This window comes from Bombina bombina, chromosome 6 (genome assembly GCF_027579735.1).
Source record: "Bombina bombina isolate aBomBom1 chromosome 6, aBomBom1.pri, whole genome shotgun sequence".
Lineage (NCBI taxonomy): Eukaryota > Metazoa > Chordata > Amphibia > Anura > Bombinatoridae > Bombina > Bombina bombina.
In genome coordinates this window covers 427,934,431-427,961,320 of record NC_069504.1, presented here as the reverse complement: position 1 = coordinate 427,961,320, position 26,890 = coordinate 427,934,431, and the positions used below count along the sequence as shown (strand labels likewise).

Sequence of the window (26,890 nt, the reverse complement as noted above, 5' to 3'; positions counted from 1 at the left end):
AAAAGGAGAAACCATAAGGTGCCGTGGTGACTGTAGTGTACAAAAAACAAAAATTTTAAACCTGACTAAAAGCCAGGGCGGGCCGTGGACCGGACACACCGTAGGAGAAAGAAATTTATCAGGTAAACATAAATTCTGTTTTCTCCTACATTGGTGTGTCCGGTCCACGGCTTCATCCTTACTTGTGGGAACCAATACCAAAGCTTTAGGACACGGATGAAGGGAGGGAACAAGTCAGGTAACCTAAACGGAAGGCACCACTGCTTGCAAAACCTTTCTCCCAAAAATAGCCTCCGAAGAAGCATAAGTATCGAATTTGTAAAATTTGGCAAATGTATGCAGTGAAGACCAAGTCGCTGCCTTACAGATCTGTTCAACAGAAGCCTCATTCTTGAAGGCCCATGTGGAAGCCACAGCTCTAGTAGAGTGAGCTGTAATTCGTTCAGGAGGCTGCCGTTCGGCAGTCTCATAAGCTAATCAAGCAGAAGAAATAGCAACCAAAAACAGAACTTTCCAAGATAGTAACTTAATATCTATGGAATGTAAAGGTTCAAACGGAACCCCTTGAAGAACTGAAAGAACTAAGTTTAGACTCCATGGAGGAGTCATAGGTCTGTAGACAGGCTTGATTCTGACTAAAGGCCTGTACAAACGCTTGTACATCTGGCACGGCTGCCAGACGTTTGTGCAACAGGACAGACAGAGCAGATATCTGTCCTTTTAGAGAACTAGCTGACAGACCTTTCTCCAAACCCTCTTGGAGAAAGGAAAGTATCCTTGGAATCCTAATTTTACTCCATGAGTAACCCTTGGATTCGCACCAACAGATATATTTTTGCCATATCTTATGGTAAATTTTCCTGGTCACAGGTTTTCTGGCCTGAACCAGAGTATCTATAACAGATTCCGAAATCAAGCGTTCAATTTCCAAGCAGTCAGTTGCAGAGAAACTAGATTTGGATGTTCGAATGGACCTTGTACTAGAAGGTCCTGTCTCAACGGTAGCTTCCATGGTGGAGCCGATGACATATTCACCAGGTCTGCATACCAAGTCCTGCGTGGCCACGCAGGAGCTATTAGAATCACTGAAGCCCTCTCCTGTTTGATCCTGGCTACTAGCCTGGGAAGGAGAGGAAACGGTGGAAACACATAAGCTAGATTGAACGACCAAGGTGCCACTAATGCATCTACTAGTGTCGCCTTGGGATCCCTGGATCTGGACCCGTAGCGTGGAACCTTGGAGTTCTGACGAGACGCCATCAGATCCATATCCAGAGTGCCCCATAGTTGAGTTAACTGGGCAAAGACCTCCGGGTGAAGTTCCCACTCCCCCGGATGGAAAGTCTGACGACTCAAATAATCCGCCTCCCAGTTGTCTACTGGGAACGAAAATTAGACTTATTTTTTGCTTTGAAAGGCCTATCCTGTGGAAGGGCATGGCCCTTTCCCCCAGTGATGTCTGAAATAATCTCCTTCAATTCTGGCCCGAAAAGGGTCTTACCTTTGAAAGGAATATGAAGCAATTTTGTTTTGGACGACACATCCGCCGACCAAGATTTTAGCCAAAGCGCCCTGCGCGCCACTATTGCAAAACCTGAATTTTTCGCCGCTAATTTAGCCAATTGAAAAGCGGCATCCAAAATAAAGGAATTAGCCAACTTTAGTGCGTGAATTCTGTCCATGACCTTATCATATGGAGTCTCCTTTTGGAGCGAATTTTCTAGTTCATCGAACCAAAAAGACGCCGCCGTGGTGACAGGAATAATGCACGAAATTGGTTGAAGAAGGAAACCTTGCTGAACAAAAATTTTCTTAAGCAATCCTTCCAATTTTTTATCCATAGGATTTTTGAAAGCGCAACTGTCCTCTATAGGAATAGTTGTGCGCTTAGCTAACGTTGAAACTGCCCCCTCTACCTTAGGGACCGTCTGCCATGCGCCCCTTCTGGGGTCGACAATGGGGAACATTTTCTTAAATATAGGAGGGGGAACAAAAGGTACACCTGGCTTCTCCCACTCCTTAGTCACTATGTCCGCCACCCTCTTGGGTATCGGAAACGCATGAGCGTGCACTGGGACCTCTAAGAATTTGTCCATTTTGCATAACTTCTCTGGAATCACCAAAGTATCACAATCATCAAGTGTAGCTAGCAGCTCCTTAAGCAGAGCGCGGAGATGTTCTAGCTGAAATTTAAATGCCACGATATCAGGTTCTGCCTGCTGAGAAATTTTTCCTGAGTCAGAAATTTCTCCCTCGGACAGACCCTCCCTCACTGCCAACTCAGATTGATGTGAGGGCATAACAGATAAATTATCCTCTGCGCCTTCTTGCTCATCCTCTGTATGTAAAACTGAGCAATCACGCTTTCTAGGAAATGCTGGCAGTTTGGATAAAAGAACTGCTAAAGAATTATCCATTACTGCTGTTAATTGCTGCATAGTAACAAGCATTGGTGCGCTAGATGTACTAGGTATCGCCTGCGCGGGCAAAGCTGGTATTGACACAGAAGGAGAGGATGATGAACTATCCCCACTACCTTCATTTAAAGAATCATCTTGGGCAACATTTGTGACAGAACTGTCCTTAATCTGTTTGGACGCCATGGCACAATTCACACATACATTTAATGGGGGAACCACCTTAGCCTCCATACACACAGAACATAGGCTATCTGAAGGTACAGACATGTTAAACAGACTTAGGCAGACTTTTAATGCAATAAAAACAATTTTAAACAAAACCGTTACTGTCTCTTTAAATAATAAAAAGAGCGTACACTATTTCTGAATGATAGAAAAACATCAAAGAAATATCCGATCTTTATGAAATTTATACCCCAGTGTCTTAATGCTTTGAAAGTATTGCACACCAATTTTCAAGCCGCTTAACCCCTAAATGTCCAAACCGGAGCTAAAATAACAATTAACCGGTTTAAACACACTACAGTCCCTGCCACAGTCTTTGCTGCGGCGTTTACCTTCCTTAGGGGTTATTCACAACAGTAATAAGCCTCTCTGAAGTCCTTTTCTAAGCCTCTGGACATTCCACGTGAAGCTGCATGAACTGCCTAGTGAAAAGTAACTGTGCAACTGAGGCGCAAAAATGAGGCCTCCTCCCTCTGCATTCCAGAGTGAAGGGGCCTATCTGACAAGATTAGGCGTCTAAACGGCTGCCAGGCGCAAATAAAGTTCCCCAAAAGTGTTTCAAAGGGAACAGCAATGGATTTTAGTTACTGGTGCTAAAATCATACTCTTAACAGAAATCTTCATCACTTTCTGTTGTAGAGTAAATAGTACAAACCGGCACTATTTTAAAATAACAAACTCTTGATAGAAGAAATAAAACTACAACCAACACCACATACTCTTTACCATCCCCGTGGAGATGCTACTTGTACAGAGCGGCAAAGAGAATGACTGGGGGGCGGAGCCAGAGGGGGGGGGCTATATGGACAGCTTTCCTGTGTGCTCTCTTTGCCATTTCCTGTAGGGAATGAGAATATCCCACAAGGATGAAGCCGTGGACCGGACACACCAATGTAGGAGAAATTAACTTTTTTTTCCCCCTTCCTGCCTTCATTGGTGTCAGTGTGGCTAATGCGTGCACGCGCGCACACGCTCCCTCCTCCCACCCGGACAACGGCACCATCGCTATCGGTGCAGAGAGGGCCACAGAGTGGCTCTCTCTGCATCGGAGGCTTGTAAAGGGGTAATGCAGGATGCCTCCATATCGAGGCATCACTGCAATACCCTCAGAGCTGCTGGAAGCGATTGTAATCACTTTCAGCACTCTGTTAGACAACTGACGTACCAGGTACGTCTATTGTCATTAACAGTTAGTTTTTGCATGACGTACCTGGTACGTCAGTTGTCATTAAGGGGTTAAACAACTTTTCATTGCAGTTCTATTACCTAATTTGTTTTATTCTCTTGGCATCCTTTGTTGAAAAGCATGCCTAAGTAGGCTCAGGGGCTGCCGAGTCGTGACTGCACATATATGTTACTGGCTCACACATGTGCACTGTTTCTTCAACAAAGGATACCAAGAGAATTAAGCAAATTAGATAATAGAAGATAATTAGAAAATTGTTTAAAATAGTATTCACTATCATCAAAATGTTGGGTTTCATGTCCATTTAAATAGATCAAAATTGGTGACTATATTATTATAAGCAAAAGTAAAAATGTTTGACAGACAAAATAAATCTCTACTAACTGAAATGTGGCTGTTCTTTCAGGAGCTAAATTATCTAAAATTTACTATAATTTTTTTTTAATCTGCCTTCCTGTTTATTTTAAAGCAATATTCCCACATCAGGCCTTAACTTATAGGGAACCAGAAAAGAATGCTAGTGACCCAGTACTTTTCAAATAAATGGATCATTTTGCTGTAGGAAAAAGTCAGTCCCCAATCTATGAAACTTTCTTTGTAGAAAGTGAGCTAAAAAGAGAATACCTTAAACTACATTGATTTAAAGAGAGTTACAGAAAATCGGTTAATGCAATTTATATTAATTCCACACAAGATAAATAGTTAAATACTCACTTTGTTCACTTGATGAAAAGCTAGTTTGTTGTGCATCCTAGGAACACAAAAATGAGTGACTTAAAACCTGTTACATATTGGTATAACGCATGGTAGAGTTTTTACTGCCCTAAAATGAATCTATGTAATACTGATTACAGTTAAATTAATGCTATGAACATAATATAACTTTTGCTCACTCTGAGCCTTAGATAATTTAAAACAGCATTGCTACATTGGGTAAAAAATAAAGCTTAAAGAACCACTAAATAGTAGATTTGCATAATCAACAAATGCATGATAAAAAGACAACGCAATATCACTTTGTCTGAACTTCAAATGAGTAGTAGATTTTTTTAGTCTATTTCCACTCCTCCTGTATCATGTGACAGTCATCAGCCAATCACAAATGCACATATGAATATTCTGTGAATTCTTGCACATGCTCCATAGTAGCTGGTGATTCACAAAGTGTACATTTAAAAAGACTGCACATTTTGCTAATGGAGGCAAATTGGAAAATTGTTTAAAATGGCTTGCTCTATCTGAATCATGAATGTTTAATTTTGACTTGAGTGACACTTTAACTGAAGTTATTTTTTTCTGTTAAATAAGGGGTTGGCAAATCCTGTTAGCCAGTAATCTAGAGCTTAGTCATAGGATAGGTTGTTTATTCTCACAGCAGATACTGTTATAAATTTTTATTACTTTTAAACAAGATTAAATGCAATTTACTGTTTCTAGTATACAGATAATTAAAGGTAAGTTGAACACCTCAATATCAAAAATGGCTTTAGATTATAAAATGAATTTCCCTTTGAAGCAGCTGCAGGCTTTTGTGCTTGTCGGTATACTTATTATGATTTGTCAGGGTTGAACTTTTGTGAAGGTGCAAGTGGACTTGTTACTACAAAGTAGCATTTTAAAGTCTACAATGTAAAAAACAAAACAGTGGTACCAACCTTTGTGGGGAACGGAAATTTGGAAGGCTCAGTTTTGCATGGTGTGTGAATAGCAGTGAGTGGGGGAGGCCATGAGTGTGTCATCTCCTGTAAACAGAGAGAAGGATGAATATGGAAAACCAAAATTAATGAAAAGCTTGGCAAAATCAAATAAAAAGAAACAGGTCTATGCACTCATTCCTAGTGTAAAAGAAATGCAGAGGTTAAACACATAGATTTGCAGGGTCGATGGTAATAACATTATACGCTTTACGTTTTGCTTGATCTACTTGTTACTTTTTTCCCCTTGCATTACTCTCTCACACCAGATGCAAAGCATAAAACAATGATCTGAAAGCTGTCATAACTGAAAATATGAACCCATAGATACATTTCAGTTTTTACCAAAACCATTTTTTGCAACAACAAAAAAACAAAAACAACCATATTAGAAAAAAAACATAATTTACGTAAGATTTTACCTGATAAATTCATTTTTTTCATATTGGCAAGAGTCCATGAGCTAGTGACGTATGGGATATACAATCCTACCAGGAGGGGCAAAGTTTCCCAAACCTCGAAATGCCTATAATTACACCCCTCACCACACCCACAATTCAGTTTAACGAATAGCCAAGTAGTGGGGTGATAAAGAAAGGAGTAAAAAGCATCAAAGGAATTTGGAAATAATTGTGCTTTACACAAAAAATCAAAACCACCATAAAAAGGGTGGGCCTCATGGACTCTTGCCAATATGAAAAATGAATTTATCAGGCAAGTTCTTACATAAATTATGTTTTCTTTCATGTAATTGGCAAGAGTCCATGAGCTAGTGACGTATGGGATATCAATACCCAAGATGCACGCAAGAGTCACTAGAGAGGGAGGGATAAAATAAAAACAGCCATTTTTCGCTGAAAAAAATTGATCCACAACCCAAAATAAAAGTTTATTCTCATGAATGAAAGGAAAAACTTAAATCACAAGCAGAAGAATTTAGAATTTAGTAAATGTATGCAAAGACCACCAAGTTGCTGCTTTGCAAATCTGATCAACTGAAGTTTCATTCTTAAAAGCCCACAAAGTGGAGACTGATCTAGTAGAATGAGCTGTAATTCTCTGAGGCGGGGCTTGTCCCGACTCCAAATAAGCTTGAAGAATCAAAAGCTTTAACCACGATGCCAAGGAAATGGCAGTAGCCTTCTGACCTTTCCTAGAATCAGAAAAGATAACAAATAGACTAGAAGTCTTCCTGAAATCTTTAGTAGCTTCAACATAGTATTTCAGAGCTCTCACCATATCCAAAGAATGTAAAGATCTCTTCAAAGAATTATTAGCATTAGGACACAAGGAAGGGACAACAATTTCTCTATTAATGTTGTTAGAATTCACAACCTTAGGTAAGAATTTAAATGAAGTCCGCAAAACTGCCTTATCCTGATGAAAAATCAGAAAAGGAGATTCACAAGAGAGCAGATAATTCAGAAACTCTTCTAGCAGAAGAGATGGCCAAAAGAAACCACACTTTCCAAGAAAGTATTTTAAATGTACAAATAATGCATAGGCTCAAATGGAGGAGCCTGTAAAGCCTTCAAAACCAAATTAAGACTCCAAGGAGGAGAGATTGATTTAATAACAGGCTTGATACGAACAAAAGCCTGAACAAAACAGTGAATGTCAGGAAGCTTAGCAATCTTTCTGTGAAATAAAACAGAAAGAGCAGAGATTTGTCCCTTCAAGGAACTTGCAGAGAAACCCTTATCCAAAACATCCTGAAGAAAATGTAAAATTCTAGGAATTCTAAAAGAATGCCAAGAGAATCTATGAGAACAGCATGAAATATAAGTCTTCCAAACTCGATAATAAATCTTTCTAGAAATAGATTTACAAGCCTAGAACATAGTATTAATCACTGAGTCAGAGAAACCTCTATGACTAAGCACAAGGCGTTCAATTTCCATACCTTCAAATTTTATGATTTGAGATCCTGATAGAAAAACGGACCTTGAGATAGGTCTGGTCTTAACGGAAGTGGCCAAGGTTGGCAACTGGTCATCCGAACAAGATCTGCATACCAAAACCTGTGAGGCCATGCTGGAGCCACCAGCAGCACAAACAATTGCTCCATGATGATTTTGGAGATCACTCTTGGAAGAAGAACTAGAGGAGGGAAAATATAAGCAGGTTGATAACACCAATGAAGTGTCAACGCATCCACTGCTTCCGCCTGGGGATCCCTGGACCTGTACAGGTACCTGGGAAGTTTTTTGTTTAGAAGAGAAGCCATCAGATCTATTTCTGGAAGACCCCACATCTGAACAACCTGAGAAAGCACATCTGGATGTTGGGACCACTCCCCCGGATGTAAAGTCTGACGGCTGAGATAATCCGCTTCTCAATGGTCTATACCTGGGATATGAACCACAGAGATTAGACAGGAGCTGGATTCCGCCCAAGCAAGTATCCGAGATACTTCTTTCATAGCGTGGGGACTGTGAGTCCCACCCTGATGATTGACATATGCCACCGTTGTGATATTGTCTGTCTGAAAACAAATGAACGGGTCTCTTTTCAACAGAGGCCAAATTTGAAGAGCCCTGAAAATCACACGGAATTCCAAAATATTGATTGGTAATCTCGCCTCTTGAGATTTCCAAACCCCTTGTGCTGTCAGAGATCCCCAAACAGCTCCCGAACCTGAAAGACTTGCATCTGTTGTGATCACAGTCCAGGTTGGACGAACAAAAGAGGCCCCTAGAACTATACGATGGTGATCTAACCACCAAGTCAGAAATAGTCGAAGCTGGAGAGGTCTCATATGAAAACAATCAAAGGGTATCGCGTCCGATGCTGCAGTCATGAGACCTAAAACTTCCATGCACATAGCTACTGAAGAGAATGACTGAGACTGAAGGTTCAGACAGGCTGAAACCAATTTTAAACGTCTCTTGTCATGGACACTGAATGTATCTGGAAACCTAAAAAGGTGGCATTTGTCCGAGGAATCAAATAACTTTTTGGTAAATTGATCCTCCAACCATGTTTTCGAAGAAACAACACTAGTTGATTTGTGTGAGATTCTGCAGAACGTAAAGACTGAGCTAGTACCAAGATATCGTCCAAATAAGGAAACACCGCAATACCCTGTTCTCTGATTACAGAGAGTAGGGCACCGAGAACCTTTGAAAAGATTCTTGGAGCTGTCGCTAGGACAAACGGAAGAGTGACAAATTGGTAATGCTTGTCTAGAAAATAGAATCTCAGAAACTGAAAATGATCTGGATGAATCGAAATATGAAGATAAGCATCCTGTAAGTCTATTGTGGACATATAATGCCCTTGCTGAGCAAAAGACAGAATAGTCCTTAGTCCCCATTTTGAAAGTTGGCACTCTTACATAAAGAATCAAAATTTTCAGATCCAGAACTGGCTTGAATGAATTTTCTTTCTTTGGGACAATGAAAAGATTTGAATAAAAACCCAGACCTTGTTCCTGAAACGGAACTAGCATGATTACCCCTGAAAGCTCCAGGTCTGAAACACACTTCAGAAAAGCCTGAGCCTTTACTGGATTTGCTGGGATGCGTGAGAGAAATCTTCTCACAGGAGGTCTTACTCTGAATCCTATTCGATACCCCTGAGAGACAATACTCAGAATCCATTGATTTCGCACAGAATTTGTCCAAACATCCTGGAAAAATCTTAATCTGCCCCCTACCAGCTGAACTGGAAAGGGGGGCCGCACCTTCATGCGGACTTGGGGGCTGGCTTTGGTTTCTAAAATGGCTTGGATTTATTCCAATTTGAAGAATGTTGCCAATTGGAAACAGACTCCTTAGGGGAAGGATTAGGTTTCTGTTCCTTAATTTGTCAAAATGAACGAAAGCGGTTAGAAGCTTTAGATTTACCCCTAGGTCTTTTATCCTGAGGCAAAAACACTCCCTCCCACCCAGTGACAGTTGAAATAATAGAATCCAACTGAGAATCAAATAATTTATTACCTTGGAAAGAAAGAGATAGCAATCTGGGCTTAGAAGTCATGTCAGCATTCCAAGATTTAAGCCACAAAGCTCTTCTAGCTAAAATAGCTAAAGACATAGATCTATCATCAATTTTGATAATATAAAAAATGGCATCACAAATAAAATTAGTATGTTGTAGCAAGAGAACAATGCTAGACGAATCAGAATCCAATTCTTGTTGCGCTAAATGTTCCAACCAAAAAGTTGATGCAGCTGCAACATCAGCCAAAGAAATTGCTGGCCTGAGAAGATGACCAGAATATAAATAGGCTTTCCTTAGATAAGATTCAAGCTTCCTATCTAAAGGGCCCTTAAAGGAAATGCTATCTTCCATAGGAATAGTACTAAGTTTAGCAAGAGTAGAGATAGCCCCATCAACTTTGGGGATCTTTTCCCAAAACTCAAATGTAACTGCTGGCAAAGGATGCAATTTTTTAAACCTTGAAGAAGGAATAAAAGATGTACCAGGCCTATTCCATTCCTTAGAAATCATATCAGAAATAGCATCAGGAACTGGAAAAACCTCTGGAGTAACCACAGGAGGTTTATAAACAGAATTTAAACGTTTACTAGTTTTAATATCAAGAGGACTAGTTTCCTCAATATCCAATGTAATCAACACCTCTTTTAACAAAGAACGAATGTACTCTATTTTAAATAAATAAGTAGATTTGTCAGTGTCAATAGCTGAGGAAGGATCTTCTGAATCAGATAGATCCTTATCAGAGGAGGATAATGTCGGTCATTTGAAAATTCATCAACTTTATGAGAAGTTTTAAAAGACCTTTTACATTTATTAGAAGGCAGGATGACAGACAGAGCCTTCTGAATAGAATCAGAAATAAAATCTTTTAAATTCACAGGTATATCTTGTACATTAGATGTTGAAGGAACAACAACAGGCAATGCACTATTACTGATGGACACATTTTCTGCATGTAAAAGCTTATCATGACAACTATTACAAACCACAGCTGCAGAAAAAAATCTCCACAAGTTTACGACAAATGCACTTAGCTTTGGTAGAACTGTTATCATGCAGCAGGGTTCCAACAGTGATTTCTGAGACAGGATTAGATTGAGACATCTTGCAAATGTAAGAGAAAAAAACAACATAAAAAGCAAAATGATCAATTTCCTTATATGGCAGTTTCAGGAAAGGGAAAAAAATGCAAACAGCATAGCCCTCTGACATAGAAAAAGGCAAGAGGCATATAGAAATGGGGTTAAAATAATGAAAATATTTGGTGCCAAGTATGACTCACACACACAAAAAGAATTTTTTTTGGAGCTAACATCTGGAAATGACACACTCGCATCATCAAAAATGCAACCTTGTGAAAGGACTCGGCGTCAACTAAGACGCTGGAAATGACGAATTTGCATCATCTAACAATTTTGCTCCAAAAATGACGCAATATACTTTGGCATTTTGCGCACTCGCGAGCCTAATTTTTCCCACAAAATAAAAGATCAGTTAATTGAAAAAAGACTATACCACAGGTAAGAAAAATTTGCTTGAAATGAAATGAAAAACATGCTTCCTAAACTGAAACTGACAGTCTGCAAAAGGAAATATTACTTAAACCTGACTCATGGCAAATATAAGTACGATACATATATTTAGAACTTTATATAAATAAATAAAGTGCCAAACCATAGCTGAGAGTGTCTTAAGTAATGAAAAACATACTTACCAAAAAAGACACCCATCCACATATAGCAGATAACCAAACCAGTACTGAAACGGTTATCAGTAGAGGTAATGGAATATGAGAGTATATCGTCGATCTGAAAAGGGAGGTAGGAGATGAATCTCTACAACCGATAACAGAGAACCTATGAAATATATCTCCTGTGAGGAAAACCATTGCATTCAATAGGTGATACTCCCTTCACATCCCTCTGACATTCACTGTACTCTGAGAGGAATCGGGCTTCAAAAATGCTGGGAAGCGCATATCAACGTAGAAATCTTATCACAAACTTACTTTGCCACCTCCATAGGAGGCAAAGTTTGTAAAACTGAATTGTGGGTGTGGTGAGGGGTGTATTTATAGGCATTTTGAGGTTTGGGAAACTTTGCCCCTCCTGGTAGGATTGTATATCCCATACATCACTAGCTCATGGACTCTTGCCAATTACATGAAAAACTAATTTTATACTTACCTGGGAAAGTCATTTCTTTTATGAAAGTGAGAGTCCACAAGTCATCACTTGTAAGGATATTCTCCTCCTAGTAGACAGGATGGGAATATTCCCACACATGATTAAGGGACTCTCACCATCTAATCGGAAAAAAATGCTTCTAGTTAAAGTTCTGAAGTGTATATGTCTTGCAAAATTGCATCTGCTTACCAACATATATAACATTAATTTTCCAACACATCTGGCTAATACATGCCACCTCTTGCAAGACATGCAATAGGAAATTACTTATTTTTAAAAAATTAAATGCATTCAAGTGCATTTCAAATCTGAGTTTTATGCCCCTTTAAACATATAACATGTCACCATAGAAAGAGCATGTGAACAGTCTCTGTTGGATAACGAAATGCAGAGTTCTACTGTTTTTTTTCTTCTCTTAATACTTTTTACTTCCTAAAAGAAAACCACATTGGACACAGCTAGTGCTGAAACTAAGGATTATTTTCATAATCGATTAATCGGCTGATTATTTTTTCGATTAATCGACTAATCGGATAAAAAATAAATTATTTTTTTCCTATATTTATTAAATAAAATCCACATACTGAGTGTTATAAATATAAATTTCTGACTAAAACTTTACATTAAAACAACTGTTGGTCCAATTTTTTAAGCAGCAGAACAAATTTTTATAAGTAAGCAAAACAAAACCATAAACTGTTTGAAAAGAGGTAGAACTAGAAGGAGATAGAATATCACTGTTTATAACATTCTGTTATTCACTCTTTCAGAAACTTTGCATTGAAATGCAAAAATGTCAACATGTCCACATGCTCCTGACTGAGGCCGGCTCTCTTTTTGCCTGCAGCAGAGAAGTGGCGCTCAGATGGTGTTGAGGTGTCTGAGATGCATAAATAGGGTTTTGCCAATTTCACCAAGGTGTGCTATTTATCTTTGTTAGTTCTCCACCAATGAAAGGGAACTCTCAACAAAGTAAGTCTGGACTTCATTTTAACATAAAAATATATTGAATATCTATATGCAGTGGTAAATAACCATCTATAAGGTTAGGGGGAAAAAACATAATTTATGCTTACCTGATAAATTCCTTTCTTCTGTTGTGTGATCAGTCCACGGGTCATCATTACTTCTGGGATATTATCTGCTCCCCTACAGGAAGTGCAAGAGGATTCACCCAGCAGAGTTGCTATATAGCTCCTCCCCTCTACGTCACCTCCAGTCATTCGACCAAAGACCAACGAGAAAGGAGAAGCCAAGGGTGAAGTGGTGACTGAATTATAATTTAAAAAATATTTACCTGCCTTAAAAAAACAGGGCGGGCCGTGGACTGATCACACAACAGAAGAAAGGAATTTATCAGGTAAGCATAAATTATGTTTTCTTCTGTTATGTGTGATCAGTCCACGGGTCATCATTACTTCTGGGATACCAATACCAAAGCAAAAGTACACGGATGACGGGAGGGATAGGCAGGCTCATTATACAGAAGGAACCACTGCCTGAAGAACCTTTCTCCCAAAAATAGCCTCCGAAGAAGCAAAAGTGTCAAATTTGTAAAATTTGGAAAAAGTATGAAGCGAAGACCAAGTTGCAGCCTTGCAAATCTGTTCAACAGAGGCCTCATTCTTAAAGGCCCAAGTGGAAGCCACAGCTCTAGTGGAATGAGCTGTAATTCTTTCAGGAGGCTGCTGTCCAGCAGTCTCATAGGCTAAACGTATTATGCTACGAAGCCAAAAAGAGAGAGAGGTAGCAGAAGCTTTTTGACCTCTCCTCTGTCCAGAATAAACGACAAACAGGGAAGAAGTTTGGCGAAAATCTTTAGTTGCCTGCAAGTAGAACTTGAGGGCACGAACTACATCCAGATTGTGTAGAAGACGTTCCTTCTTTGAAGAAGGATTTGGACACAAGGATGGAATAACAATCTCTTGATTGATATTCCTGTTAGAGACAACCTTAGGTAAGAACCCAGGTTTAGTACGCAGAACTACCTTGTCTGAGTGAAAGATCAGATAAGGGGAATCACAATGTAGGGCTGATAACTCAGAGACTCTTCGAGCCGAGGAAATAGCCATTAAAAATAGAACTTTCCAAGATAACAATTTTATATCAATGGAATGAAGGGGTTCAAACGGAACACCCTGTAAAACGTTAAGAACTAAGTTTAAACTCCATGGCGGAGCAACAGTTTTAAACACAGGCTTGATCCTAGCTAAAGCCTGACAAAAGGCCTGGATGTCTGAATTTTCTGACAGACGCCTGTGTAACAAGATGGACAGAGCTGAGATCTGTCCCTTTAATGAGCTAGCCGATAAACCCTTTTCTAAACCTTCTTGTAGAAAAGACAATATCCTAGGAATCCTAACCTTACTCCAGGAGTAATCTTTGGATTCACACCAGTATAGGTATTTACGCCATATTTTATGGTAAATCTTTCTGGTAACAGGCTTCCTAGCCTGTATCAGGGTATCAATAACCGACTCAGAAAAACCACGTTTTGATAAAATCAAGCGTTCAATTTCCAAGCAGTGAGCTTCAGAGAAGTTAGACTTTGATGTTTGAATGGACCCTGAATCAGAAGGTCCTGTCTTAGAGGTAGAGACCAAGGCGGACAGGATGACATGTCCACTAGATCTGCATACCAAGTCCTGCGCGGCCATGCAGGCGCTATTAGAATCACTGATGCTCTCTCCTGTTTGATCTTGGCAATCAATCGAGGAAGCAGCGGGAAGGGTGGAAACACATAAGCCATCCTGAAGTTCCAAGGTGCTGACAAAGCATCTATCAGAACCGCTCCCGGATCCCTGGATCTGGATCCGTAGCGAGGAAGTTTGGCGTTCTGGCGAGACGCCATGAGATCTATCTCTGGTTTGCCCCAACGTCGAAGTATTTGGGCAAAGACCTCCGGATGAAGTTCCCACTCCCCCGGATGAAGAGTCTGGCGACTCAGGAAATCCGCCTCCCAGTTCTCCACTCCCGGGATGTGGATTGCTGACAGGTGGCAAGAGTGAGACTCTGCCCAGCGAATTATCTTTGATACTTCTATCATTGCTAGGGAGCTTCTTGTCCCTCCCTGATGGTTGATGTAAGCTACAGTCGTGATGTTGTCCGACTGAAACCTGATGAACCCCCGAGTCTTTAACTGGGGCCAAGCTAGAAGGGCATTGAGAACTGCTCTCAATTCCAGAATGTTTATTGGCAGGAGACTTTCCTCCTGACTCCATTGTCCCTGAGCCTTCAGAGAATTCCAGACAGCGCCCCAACCTAGAAGGCTGGCGTCTGTTGTTACAATTGTCCAGTCCGGCCTGCTGAACGGCATCCCCCTGGACAGATGTGGCCGAGAAAGCCACCATAGAAGAGAGTTTCTGGTCGCTTGATCCAGATTCAGAGTGGGGGACAAATCTGAGTAATCCCCATTCCACTGACTCAGCATGCACAATTGCAGCGGTCTGAGATGTAGACGTGCAAAGGGTACTATGTCCATTGCTGCTACCATTAAGCCGATCACCTCCATGCATTGAGCTACTGACGGGAGTTGAATGGAATGAAGGACACGGCATGCATTTAGAAGCTTTGTTAATCTGTCCTCTGTCAGATAAATCTTCATTTCTACAGAATCTATAAGAGTCCCCAAGAATGGAACTCTTGTGAGAGGCAAGAGAGAACTCTTCTTTTCGTTCACTTTCCATCCATGCGACCTTAGAAATGCCAGAACTAACTCTGTATGAGACTTGGCAGTTTGAAAGCTTGAAGCTTGTATCAGAATGTCGTCTAGGTACGGAGCTACCGAAATTCCTCGCGGTCTCAGAACCGCTAGAAGGGCACCCAGAACCTTTGTGAAGATTCTTGGAGCCGTAGCCAATCCGAATGGAAGGGCTACAAACTGGTAATGCCTGTCTAAGAAGGCAAACCTTAGATACCGGTAATGATCTTTGTGAATCGGTATGTGAAGGTAAGCATCCTTTAAATCCACTGTGGTCATGTACTGACCCTTTTGGATCATGGGTAAGATTGTCCGAATAGTTTCCATTTTGAACGATGGAACTCTTAGGAATTTGTTTAGGATCTTTAAATCCAAGATTGGCCTGAAAGTTCCCTCTTTTTTGGGAACCACAAACAGGTTTGAGTAAAACCCTTGTCCCTGTTCCGACCGCGGAACCGGATGGATCACTCCCATTAATAATAGATCTTGTACACAGCGTAGAAACGCGTCTTTCTTTATTTGGTTTGTTGACAACCTTGACAGATGAAATCTCCCTCTTGGAGGAGATAATTTGAAGTCTAGAAGGTATCCCTGAGATATGATCTCTAGCGCCCAGGGATCCTGGACATCTCTTGCCCAAGCCTGGGCGAAGAGAGAGAGTCTGCCCCCCACTAGATCCGGTCCCGGATCGGGGGCCCTCGGTTCATGCTGTCTTTGAGGCAGCAGCAGGTTTACTGGCCTGCTTGCCCTTGTTCCAGGACTGGTTAGGCTTCCAGCCTTGTCTGTAACGAGCAACAGTTCCTCCCTGTTTTGGAGCAGTGGAGGGTGGCGCTGCTCCTGCTTTGAAATTCCGAAAGGGACGAAAATTAGACTGTCTAGCCTTAGCTTTGTCTTGAGGTAGAGCGTGGCCCTTACCTCCTGTAATGTCAGCAATAATTTCTTTCAAACCGGGCCCAAATAAAGTTTGCCCCTTGAAAGGTATATTAAGTAATTTGGACTTAGAAGTTACATCAGCCGACCAGGATTTTAGCCACAGCGCCCTGCGTGCCTGAATGGCGAATCCTGAATTCTTAGCCGTAAGTTTGGTTAAATGTACTACGGCCTCCGAAATGAATGAATTAGCTAGTTTAAGGACTCTAAGCCTGTCCGTAATGTCGTCCAGCGTAGCTGAACTGAGGTTCTCTTCTAGAGACTCAATCCAAAATGCTGCCGCAGCCGAGATCGGCGCGATGCATGCAAGGGGTTGCAATATAAAACCTTGTTGAACAAACATTTTCTTAAGGTAACCCTCTAATTTTTTATCCATAGGATCTGAAAAAGCACAGCTATCCTCCACCGGGATAGTGGTACGCTTAGCTAAAGTAGAAACTGCTCCCTCCACCTTAGGGACCGTTTGCCATAAGTCCCGTGTGGTGGCGTCTATAGGAAACATCTTTCTAAATATTGGAGGGGGTGAGAACGGCACACCGGGTCTGTCCCACTCCTTAGTAACAATTTCAGTTAATCTCTTAGGTATAGGAAAAACGTCAGTACTCGCCGGTACCGCAAAGTATTTATCCAACCTACACATTTTCTCTGGTATTGCAACAGCGTTACAATCGTTGAGAGCTGCTAAGACCTCCCCTAGTAATACACGGAGGTTTTCCAATTTAAACTTAAAATTTGAAATATCTGAATCCAATCTGTTTGGATCAGAACCGTCACCTACAGAATGAAGCTCTCCGTCCTCATGTTCTGCAAGCTGTGACGCAGTATCAGACATGGCCCTAGAATTATCAGCGCACTCTGTTCTCACCCCAGAGTGATCACGCTTGCCTCTTAGTTCTGGTAATTTAGCCAAAACTTCAGTCATAACAGTAGCCATATCTTGTAATGTTATCTGTAATGGCTGCCCAGATGTACTAGGCGCCATAACATCACGCACCTCCCGGGCGGGAGATGCAGGTACTGACACGTGAGGCGAGTTAGTCGGCATAACTCTCCCCTCGCTGTTTGGTGAAATTTGTTCAATTTGTACAGATTGGCTTTTATTTAAGGTAGCATCAATACAGCTAGTACATAAATTTCTATTGGGCTCCACCTTGGCATTGGAACAAATGACACAGGTATCTTCCTCTGAATCAGACATGTTTAACACACTAGCAAGAAACATGCAACTCGGTTACAAGTTTATTTAATAAAAACGTACTGTGCCTCAAAAGCACTAAACGATTAAATGACAGTTGAAATAATGAACTGAAAAACAGTTATAGCATCACTCTTAACAAACAACACAACTTTTTAGCAAAGGTTTGTTCCCATTAGTAAAATAACACTAATTAAATTTTAAACATAAAAATTACAGAGCAACGTTTTAAATCACAGTCACTATTAAATCTCACAGCTCTGCTGAGAGAATCTACTTCCCTTCAAAGAAGTTTGAAGACCCCAGAGTTCTGTCAAAGATGAACCGGATCATGCAGAAAATATAAGTGTAACTGACTGAAAATTTTTTGATGCGTAGCAAAGAGCGCCAAAAAACGGCCCCTCCCCCTCACACACAGCAGTGAGAGAGAAACGAAACTGTCATAATCAAAACAAGCAGACTGCCAAGTGGAAAAAATAATGCCCAAATATTTATTCACTCAGTACCTCAGAAATGCAAACGATTCTACATTCCAGCAAAAACGTTTAACATGAATTAAATACCTATTAAAAGGTTTAATGTACTTTTACAGAGTAATTCCGGTGAAATACCATCCCCAGAATACTGAAGTGTAGAGTATACATACATGTCATTATATCGGTATAGCAGGATTTTCTCATCAATTCCATTCAGAAAATAAAAACTGCTACATACCTCAATGCAGATTCAACTGCCCGCTGTCCCCTGATCTGAAGCTTTTACCTCCCTCAGATGGCCGAGAAACAGCAATATGATCTTAACTACTCCGGTTAAAATCATAATAAAAAACTCTGGTAGATTCTTCTTCAAACTCTGCCAGAGAAGTAATAACACGCTCCGGTGCTATTGTAAAATAACAAACTTTTGATTGAAGTTATAAAAACTAAGTATAATCACCATAGTCCTCTCACACCTCCTATCTAGTCTTTGGGTGCAAGAGAATGACTGGGGGTGACGTAGAGGGGAGGAGCTATATAGCAACTCTGCTGGGTGAATCCTCTTGCACTTCCTGTAGGGGAGCAGATAATATCCCAGAAGTAATGATGACCCGTGGACTGATCACACATAACAGAAGAAATATCTAGCCCAGTCTTAAAGTAACAGATATATACAGTACTTACAGAGGTTGACTTTTGTACATATTCCAATGAATTAAAAATAGAAAGAATAAAAAAGGCAAAAGGGCTAAAGACTATACATCAGTAAAAGGACACAGCCTTACACATTTATCTATAGAGTACACATATCAACAATAGCAAGCGATCCACTAAAAACTATGCAAACAGGTAATAGTGACATCAATTCATTTAACAAATGCCATCAATCTTATGGCTAGGTGAAAATTACAAACTCAGCACTATATCATGCAAAGCACAGTCACAAATCCCTTGATTTTATATAAGCAATCCAAATTATGACTCCTATTTTATTTCTGGGTTGCACATAAGACAGGAATAGTTGTAAACTTAAAAAGAAACTTATAGTGTCCTAATAAAAAAGTAAAATGTCTGTAGACGTCCTTTAGGCTAAGGGCATAACCATAAAACACAATACCATGTGCCGGAGCTCATGGGAGTAAAGCAGCTGGTGCTGTGCACAGAACAACTAATTGCAAACCAACTAATCGATTATGAGATTCGTTGACAACTATTTTCATAATCGATTATTATTGATTATGCCGATTAGTTGTTGCAGCTCTAGACACAGCTATAAGAAAAATTATTCAACGTGGTGTGTATCTTAATTTGAAGGGCACAGGGAGTATTTTCACAGTATTTCTAAGGGAAAAAAAATGTCTAGCAATTTAGCAAATAGAAGTGTATTAAAATTACATATAACTGCATAAAATTATCTTCATAACTACAGAGAAAGGTTTAAAAACAAACACATTTTAATCATGGGGTAATAAAAAAAAATGATAGCAATGCCTGTTCCTATGGATAAAAAAAAAAAAAACTACTGCCTGGGATTGGTATGGCATATACATAGTACACCCAGCTCAAATCTATTTAGGTCAAATAAACAAATAAAAATCTATGTTTAATAGCAGTGGAAAGTTTCACCCATACAAAATGATAATATAGACAAACATTTCTGTTGCTGGGTCATTTTTAATAGTTACATGTTCTAAAATATACTGGAAATACATCATATAAACTTTGATAAATGTTATTTAGAAGCTTAAAAGGAATAGTCTAGTCAAAATTAAAAGGGACATAATACTCATATGCTAAATCACTTGAAACTGATGCAGTATAACTGTAAAAAGCTGACAGGAAAATATCACCTGAGCATCTCTACGTAAAAAAGGAAATTTATTCTCACCTGATAAATTTGCTTCTTTTACGATACGATGAGTCCACGGATTTCCTCCTTACTTATGGGATATTGCCTCCTGGTCAGCAGGAGGAGGCAAAGAGCACCACAGCAGAGCTGTATATATAGCTCCTCCCTTCCCTCCCACTCCAGTCATTCGATCGAAGTTAGGAAGAGAAAGGAAAAGCCAAGGAGCAGAGGTGACTGAAGTTTAACAAAATTAAAGACCTGTCTTAGAAAAACAGGGTGGGCCGTGAACTCATCGTATCGTAAAATAAACAAATTTATCAGGTAAGAATAAATGTCCTTTTCTTTTACAAGATACAGTGAGTCCACGGATTTCATCCTATAGTACACGGATGAAAAGGGAGGGACAAGACAGGGAACCTAAATGGAAGGCACCACTGTTTGAAGAACTTTGCTCTCAAAAACACAGTCTCAGACGAGGCATAAGTATCAAATTTGGAAAATTTCGAAAAAGTGTGAAGAGACGACCAAGTTGCAGCTTTGCAAATCTGTTCAACAGAAGCATCATTTTTGAATGCCCATGAGGAAGCCACAGCCCTAGTGGAATGAGCCGTAATTCGCTCAGGAGGCTGCTGTCCAGCAGTCTCATATGCAAAACGGATAATACTCTTCAGCCAAAAGGAAAGAGATAGCTGTAGCTTTCTGACCCCTACGTTTCCCAGAAAACACAACAAACAGGGAAGACGATTAACGAAAATCCTTAGTTGAATGTAAGTAAAACTTCAAGGCACGGACCACATCTAAATTATGTAACGGTCACTCCTTCTGAGAAGGATTAGGACACAAGGAAGGAACAACAATTTCCTGATTAATATTTTTATTTGAAACAACCTTAGGAAGAAAACCAGGTTTAGTACGTAACACCACCTTATCTGAATGAAAAATAAGATAAGGAGAATCACATTGTAATGCCGAAAGCTCAGATACTCTGTGAGCAGAAGAAATAGCAACCAAAAAACATAATTTATGCTTACCTGATAAATTTATTTCTCTTGTAGTGTATCCAGTCCACGGATCATCCATTACTTGTGGGATATTCTCCTTCCCGACAGGAAGTTGCAAGAGGATCACCCACAGCAGAGCTGCTATATAGCTCCTCCCCTCACTGCCATATCCAGTCATTCGACCGAAACAAGCTGAGAAAGGAGAAACCATAGGGTGCAGTGGTGACTGTAGTTTAATTAAATATTTAGACCTGCCTGAAAAGGACAGGGCGGGCCGTGGACTGGATACACTACAAGAGAAATAAATTTATCAGGTAAGCATAAATTATGTTTTCTCTTGTGAAGTGTAGTCAGTCCACGGGTCATCCATTACTTGTGGGATACCAATACCAAAGCTAAAGTACACGGATGATGGGAGGGACAAGGCAGGAACCACTGCCTGTAGAACCTTTCTCCCAAAAACAGCCTCCGAAGAAGCAAAAGTATCAAATTTGTAAAATTTGGAAAAAGTATGAAGCGAAGACCAAGTTGCAGCCTTGCAAATCTGTTCAACAGAGGCCTCATTTTTAAAGGCCCAGGTGGAAGCCACAGCTCTAGTAGAATGAGCTGTAATCCTTTCAGGAGGCTGCTGTCCAGCAGTCTCATAGGCTAAACGGATTATACTCCGAAGCCAAAAAGAAAGAGAGGTTGCCGAGGCCTTCTGACCTCTCCTCTGTCCAGAGTAAACAACAAACAGGTTAGATGTTTGGTGAAAATCTTTAGTAGCCTGTAAGTAAAACTTCAAGGCACGGACTACGTCTAGATTATGCAAAATACGTTCCTTCTTTGAAGAAGGATTAGGACATAATGATGGAACAACAATCTCTTGATTGATATTCTTGTTAGAAACCACCTTTGGTAAAAACCCAGGTTTTGTACGCAGAACAACTTTATCTGAATGAAAGATCAGATAAGGAGAATCACAATGTAAGGCAGATAACTCCGAGACTCTTCGAGCCGAGGAAATAGCCATCAGAAAAAGAACTTTCCATGAAAGAAGTTTGATATCAATAGAATGAAGGGGTTCAAACTGAACCCCTTGAAGAACTTTAAGAACCAAGTTTAAGCTCCATGGAGGAGCAACAAGTTTAAACACAGGCTTAATTCTAACTAAAGCCTGACAAAATGCCTGAACGTCTGGAACTTCTGCCAGACGCTTGTGTAAAAGAATAGACAGAGCAGAAATCTGTCCCTTTAAAGAACTAGCTGATAACCCTTTGTCCAAACCCTCTTGGAGGAAGGACAATATCCTAGGAATCCTAACCCTACTCCATGAGTAATTCTTGGATTCACACCAATGAAGATATTTACGCCATATCTTGTGGTAAATTTTCCTGGTGACAGGCTTTCGTGCCTGTATTAAGGTATCAATTACTGACTCGGAGAAGCCACGCCTTGATAGAATCAAGCGTTCAATCTCCATGCAGTCAGTCTCAGAGAAAGTAGATTGAAAGGACCTTGTATTAGAAGGTCTTGTCTCAGAGGCAGAGTCCATGGTGGAAAGGATGACATGTCCACTAGGTCTGCATACCAGGTCCTGCGTGGCCACGCAGGCGCTATCAATATCACCGATGCTCTTTCCTGTTTGATTTTGGCAATCAGAGGAGGGAGCAGAGGAAACGGTGGAAACACATAAGCCAGGTGTTGAAGAACCAAGGCGCTACTAGAGCATCTATCAGTGCCGCTTCTGGGTCCCTGGACCTGGATCCGTAACAAGGAAGCTTGGCGTTCTGGCGAGACGCCATGAGATCCAATTCTGGTTTGCCCCAACGGAGAACCAATTGAGCAAACACCTCTGGATGGAGTTCCCATTCCCCCGGATGAAAAGTGACGAAAATCCGCCTCCCAGTTCTCTACACCTGGGATATGGATCGCTGAAAGGTGGCAAGAGTGAGTCTCTGCCCAGCGAATTATCTTGGAGACTTCTGACATCGCTAAAGAACTCCTGGTTCCCCCTTGATGGTTGATGTAAGCCACAGTCGTGATGTTGTCCGACTGAAATCTGATGAACCTCAGTGTTGCTAGCTGAGGCCAAGCCAGAAGAGCATTGAATATTGCTCTTAACTCCAGAATATTTATTGGGAGGAGTTTCTCCTCCTGAGTCCATGAACCCTGAGCCTTCAGGGAGTTCCAGACTGCACCCCAACCTAGAAGGCTGGCATCTGTTACAATTGTCCAATCTGGTCTGCGAAAGGTCATACCCTTGGACAGATGGGCCCAAGATAACCACCAGAGAAGAGAATCTCTGGTTTCCTGATCCAGATTTAGTAGAGGGGACAAATCTGTGTAATCCCCATTCCACTGACTGAGCATGCATAATTGCAGCGGTCTGAGATGCAGGCACGCGAATGGCACTATGTCCATCGCTGCTACCATTAAGCCGATTACTTCCATGCACTGAGCCACCGTGGGGCGCGGAATGGAGTGAAGAACACGGCAAGCATTTAGAAGCTTTGATAACCTGGACTCAGTCAGGTAAATTTTCATTTCTACAGAATCTATTAGAGTCCCTAGGAAGGAAACCCTTGTGAGAGGAGATAGAGAACTCTTTTCCACGTTCACTTTCCACCCATGCGACCTCAGGAATGCCAGAACTATCTCTGTATGAGATTTGGCAATTTGAAAGCTTGACGCCTGTATCAGGATGTCGTCCAGGTAAGGAGCCACCGATATGCCTCGCGGTCTTAGGACCGCCAGAAGTGAGCCCAGAACCTTTGTAAAAATTCTTGGGGCTGTAGCCAACCCGAATGGAAGAGCTACAAATTGGTAATGCCTGTCTAGAAAGGCAAACCTCAGGAACTGATGATGATTCTTGTGTATCGGAATGTGAAGGTAGGCATCCTTTAAGTCCACTGTGGTCATGTACTGACCCTCTTGGATCATGGGTAAAATGGTTCGAATAGTTTCCATCTTGAATGATGGAACTCTGAGGAATTTGTTTAGGATCTTTAAATCCAAAATTGGTCTGAAGGTTCCCTCTTTTTTGGGAACCACAGATTTGAATAAAACCCCTGTCCTAGTTCCGTCAGTGGAACTGGATGGATCACTCCCATTACAAGGAGATCTTGTACGCAGCTTAGGAATGCCTCTTTCTTTATCTGGTTTGCAGATAATCTTGAAAGGTGAAATCTCCCTTGTGGAGGAGAAGCTTTGAAGTCCAGAAGATATCCCTGAGATATGATCTCCAACGCCCAGGGATCCTGAACATCTCTTGCCCACGCCTGGGCGAAGAGAGAGAGTCTGCCCCCTACTAGATCCGTTGTCGGATAGGGGGCCGCTCCTTCATGCTGTCTTAGAAGCAGCAGCAGGCTTTCTGGCCTGCTTGCCCTTGTTCCAGGACTGGTTAGGTTTCCAGGCCTGCTTGGATTGAGCAAAAGTTACCTCTTGTTTTGAAGCAGAGGAAGTTGATGCTGCACCTGCCTTGAAATTTCGAAAGGCACGAAAATTAGACTGTTTGGCCTTTGATTTGGCCCTGTCCTGAGGAAGGGTATGACCCTTACCTCCAGTAATGTCAGCAATAATTTCTTTCAAACCAGGCCCGAATAAGGTCTGCCCCTTGAAAGGAATGTTGAGTAATTTAGACTTTGAAGTCACATAAGCTGACCAGGATTTGAGCCATAGCGCCCTACGCGCCTGGATGGCGAATCCAGAATTCTTAGCCGTTAGTTTAGTCAAATGAACAATGGCATCAGAAACAAATGAGTTAGCTAGCTTAAGAGTTCTAAGCTTGTCAACAATTTCAGTCAATGGAGCTGTATGGATGGCCTCTTCCAGGGCCTCAAACCAGAATGCCGCCGCAGCAGTGACAGGCGCAATGCATGCAAGGGGCTGTAAAATAAAACCTTGTTGAATAAACATTTTCTTAAGGTAACCCTCTAATTTTTTATCCATTGGATCTGAAAAAGCACAACTGTCCTCAACCGGGATAGTGGTACGCTTTGCTAAAGTAGAAACTGCTCCCTCCACCTTAGGGAGGGTCTGCCATAAGTCCCGTGTAGTGGCATCTATTGGAAACATTTTTCTAAATATAGGAGGTGGGGAAAACATAATTTATGCTTACCTGATAAATGTATTTCTCTTGTAGTGTATCCAGTCCACGGATCATCCATTACTTGTGGGATATTCTCCTTCCCAATAGGAAGTTGCAAGAGGATCACCCAAAGCAGAGCTGCTATATAGCTCCTCCCCTCACTGCCATATCCAGTCATTCGACCGAAACAAGACGAGAAAGGAGAAACCATAGGGTGCAGTGGTGACTGTAGTTTAATTAAAATTTAGACCTGCCTTAAAAGGACAGGGCGGGCCGTGGACTGGATACACTACAAGAGAAATAAATTTATCAGGTAAGCATAAATTATGTTATCTCTTGTTAAGTGTATCCAGTCCACGGATCATCCATTACTTGTGGGATACCAATACCAAAGCTAAAGTACACGGATGATGGGAGGGACAAGGCAGGAACTTAAACGGAAGGAACCACTGCCTGTAGAACCTTTCTCCCAAAAACAGCCTCCGAAGAAGCAAGTGTCAAATTTGTAAAATTTTGAAAAGGTGTGAAGCAAAGACCAAGTCGCAGCCTTGCAAATCTGTTCAACAGAGGCCTCATTTTTAAAGGCCCAGGTGGAAGCCACAGCTCTAGTAGAATGAGCTGTAATCCTTTCAGGGGGCTGCTGTCCAGCAGCCTCATAGGCTAAGCGTATTATGCTCCGAAGCCAAAAGGAGAGAGAGGTTGCCAAAGCTTTTTGACCTCTCCTCTGTCCAGAGTAAACGACAAACAGGGCAGATGTTTGACGAAAATCTTTAGTAGCCTGTAAGTAAATCTTCAAGGCACGGACTACGTCCAGATTATGCAAAAGACGTTCCTTCTTTGAAGAAGGATTAGGACACAATGATGGAACAACAATCTCTTGATTGATATTCCTGTTAGAAACCACCTAAGGTAAAAACCCAGGTTTGGTACGCAGAACTACCTTGTCTGAATGAAAAATCCGATAAGGAGAATCACAATGTAAGGCAGATAACTCAGAGACTCTTCGAGCCGAGGAAATAGCCATCAAAAACTGAACTTTCCAAGATAAAAGTTTAATATCAGTGGAATGAAGGGGTTCAAACGGAACTCCCTGAAGAACTTTAAGAACCAAGTTTAAGCTCCACGGGGGAGCAACAGTTTTAAACACAGGCTTAATCCTAACCAAAGCCTGACAAAATGCCTGGACGTCTGGAACTTCTGCCAGACGCTTGTGCAAAAGAATAGACAGAGCAGAGATCTGTCCTTTTAAAGAACTAGCTGATAACCCTTTGTCCAAACCCTCTTGGAGGAAGGACAATATCCTAGGAATCCTAACCTTACTCCATGAGTAACTCTTGGATTCACACCAATAAAGATATTTATGCCATATCTTATGGTAGATTTTCCTGGTGACAGGCTTCCGAGCCTGTATTAAGGTATCAATGACTGACTCTGAGAAGCCACGCCTTGATAGAATCAAGCGTTCAATCTCCATGCAGTCAGTCTCAGAGAAATTAGATTTGGATGATTGAAAGGACCTTGTATTAGAAGGTCCTGCCTCAGAGGCAGAGTCCATGGTGGAAGAGATGACATGTCCACTAGGTCTGCATACCAGGCCCTGCGTGGCCACGCAGGCGCTATCAGTGTTTGATTTTGGCAATCAGTCGAGGGAGCAGAGGAAACGGTGGAAACACATAGGCCAGGTTGAAGAACCAAGGAGCTGCTAGAGCATCTATCAGCGTTGCTCCCGGGTCCCTGGACCTGGATCCATAACAAGGAAGCATGGCGTTCTGGCGAGACGCCATGAGATCCAGTTCTGGTTTGCCCCAATGATGGACCAGTTGAGCAAACACCTCCGGATGGAGTTCCCACTCCCCCGGATGAAAAGTCTAACGACTTAGAAAATCCGCCTCCCAGTTCTCTACGCCTGGGATGTGCATCGCTGACAGGTGGCAAGAGTGAGACTCTGCCCAGCGAATTATCTTTGAGACTTCCAACATCGCTAGGGAACTCCTGGTTCCCCCTTGATGGTTGA

At 41.3% G+C, this 26,890-nt stretch overlaps 1 protein-coding gene across 2 annotated transcripts in view; it reads right to left on the bottom strand.

Annotated features, from left to right (window-relative positions):
• AFF4 (ALF transcription elongation factor 4) overlaps positions 1-26,890 on the bottom strand; it is a 433,430-nt gene that overhangs the window by 253,687 nt on the left and 152,853 nt on the right. For both annotated transcript variants that reach the window (XM_053717172.1, XM_053717174.1), the window contains 2 exons: positions 5,487-5,573; positions 4,546-4,582 (listed from right to left, as the gene is read on the bottom strand). In XM_053717172.1, coding sequence (XP_053573147.1) covers positions 4,546-4,582; positions 5,487-5,573 — 124 coding nt within the window. The remainder of the gene's footprint in view (positions 1-4,545; positions 4,583-5,486; positions 5,574-26,890) is intronic.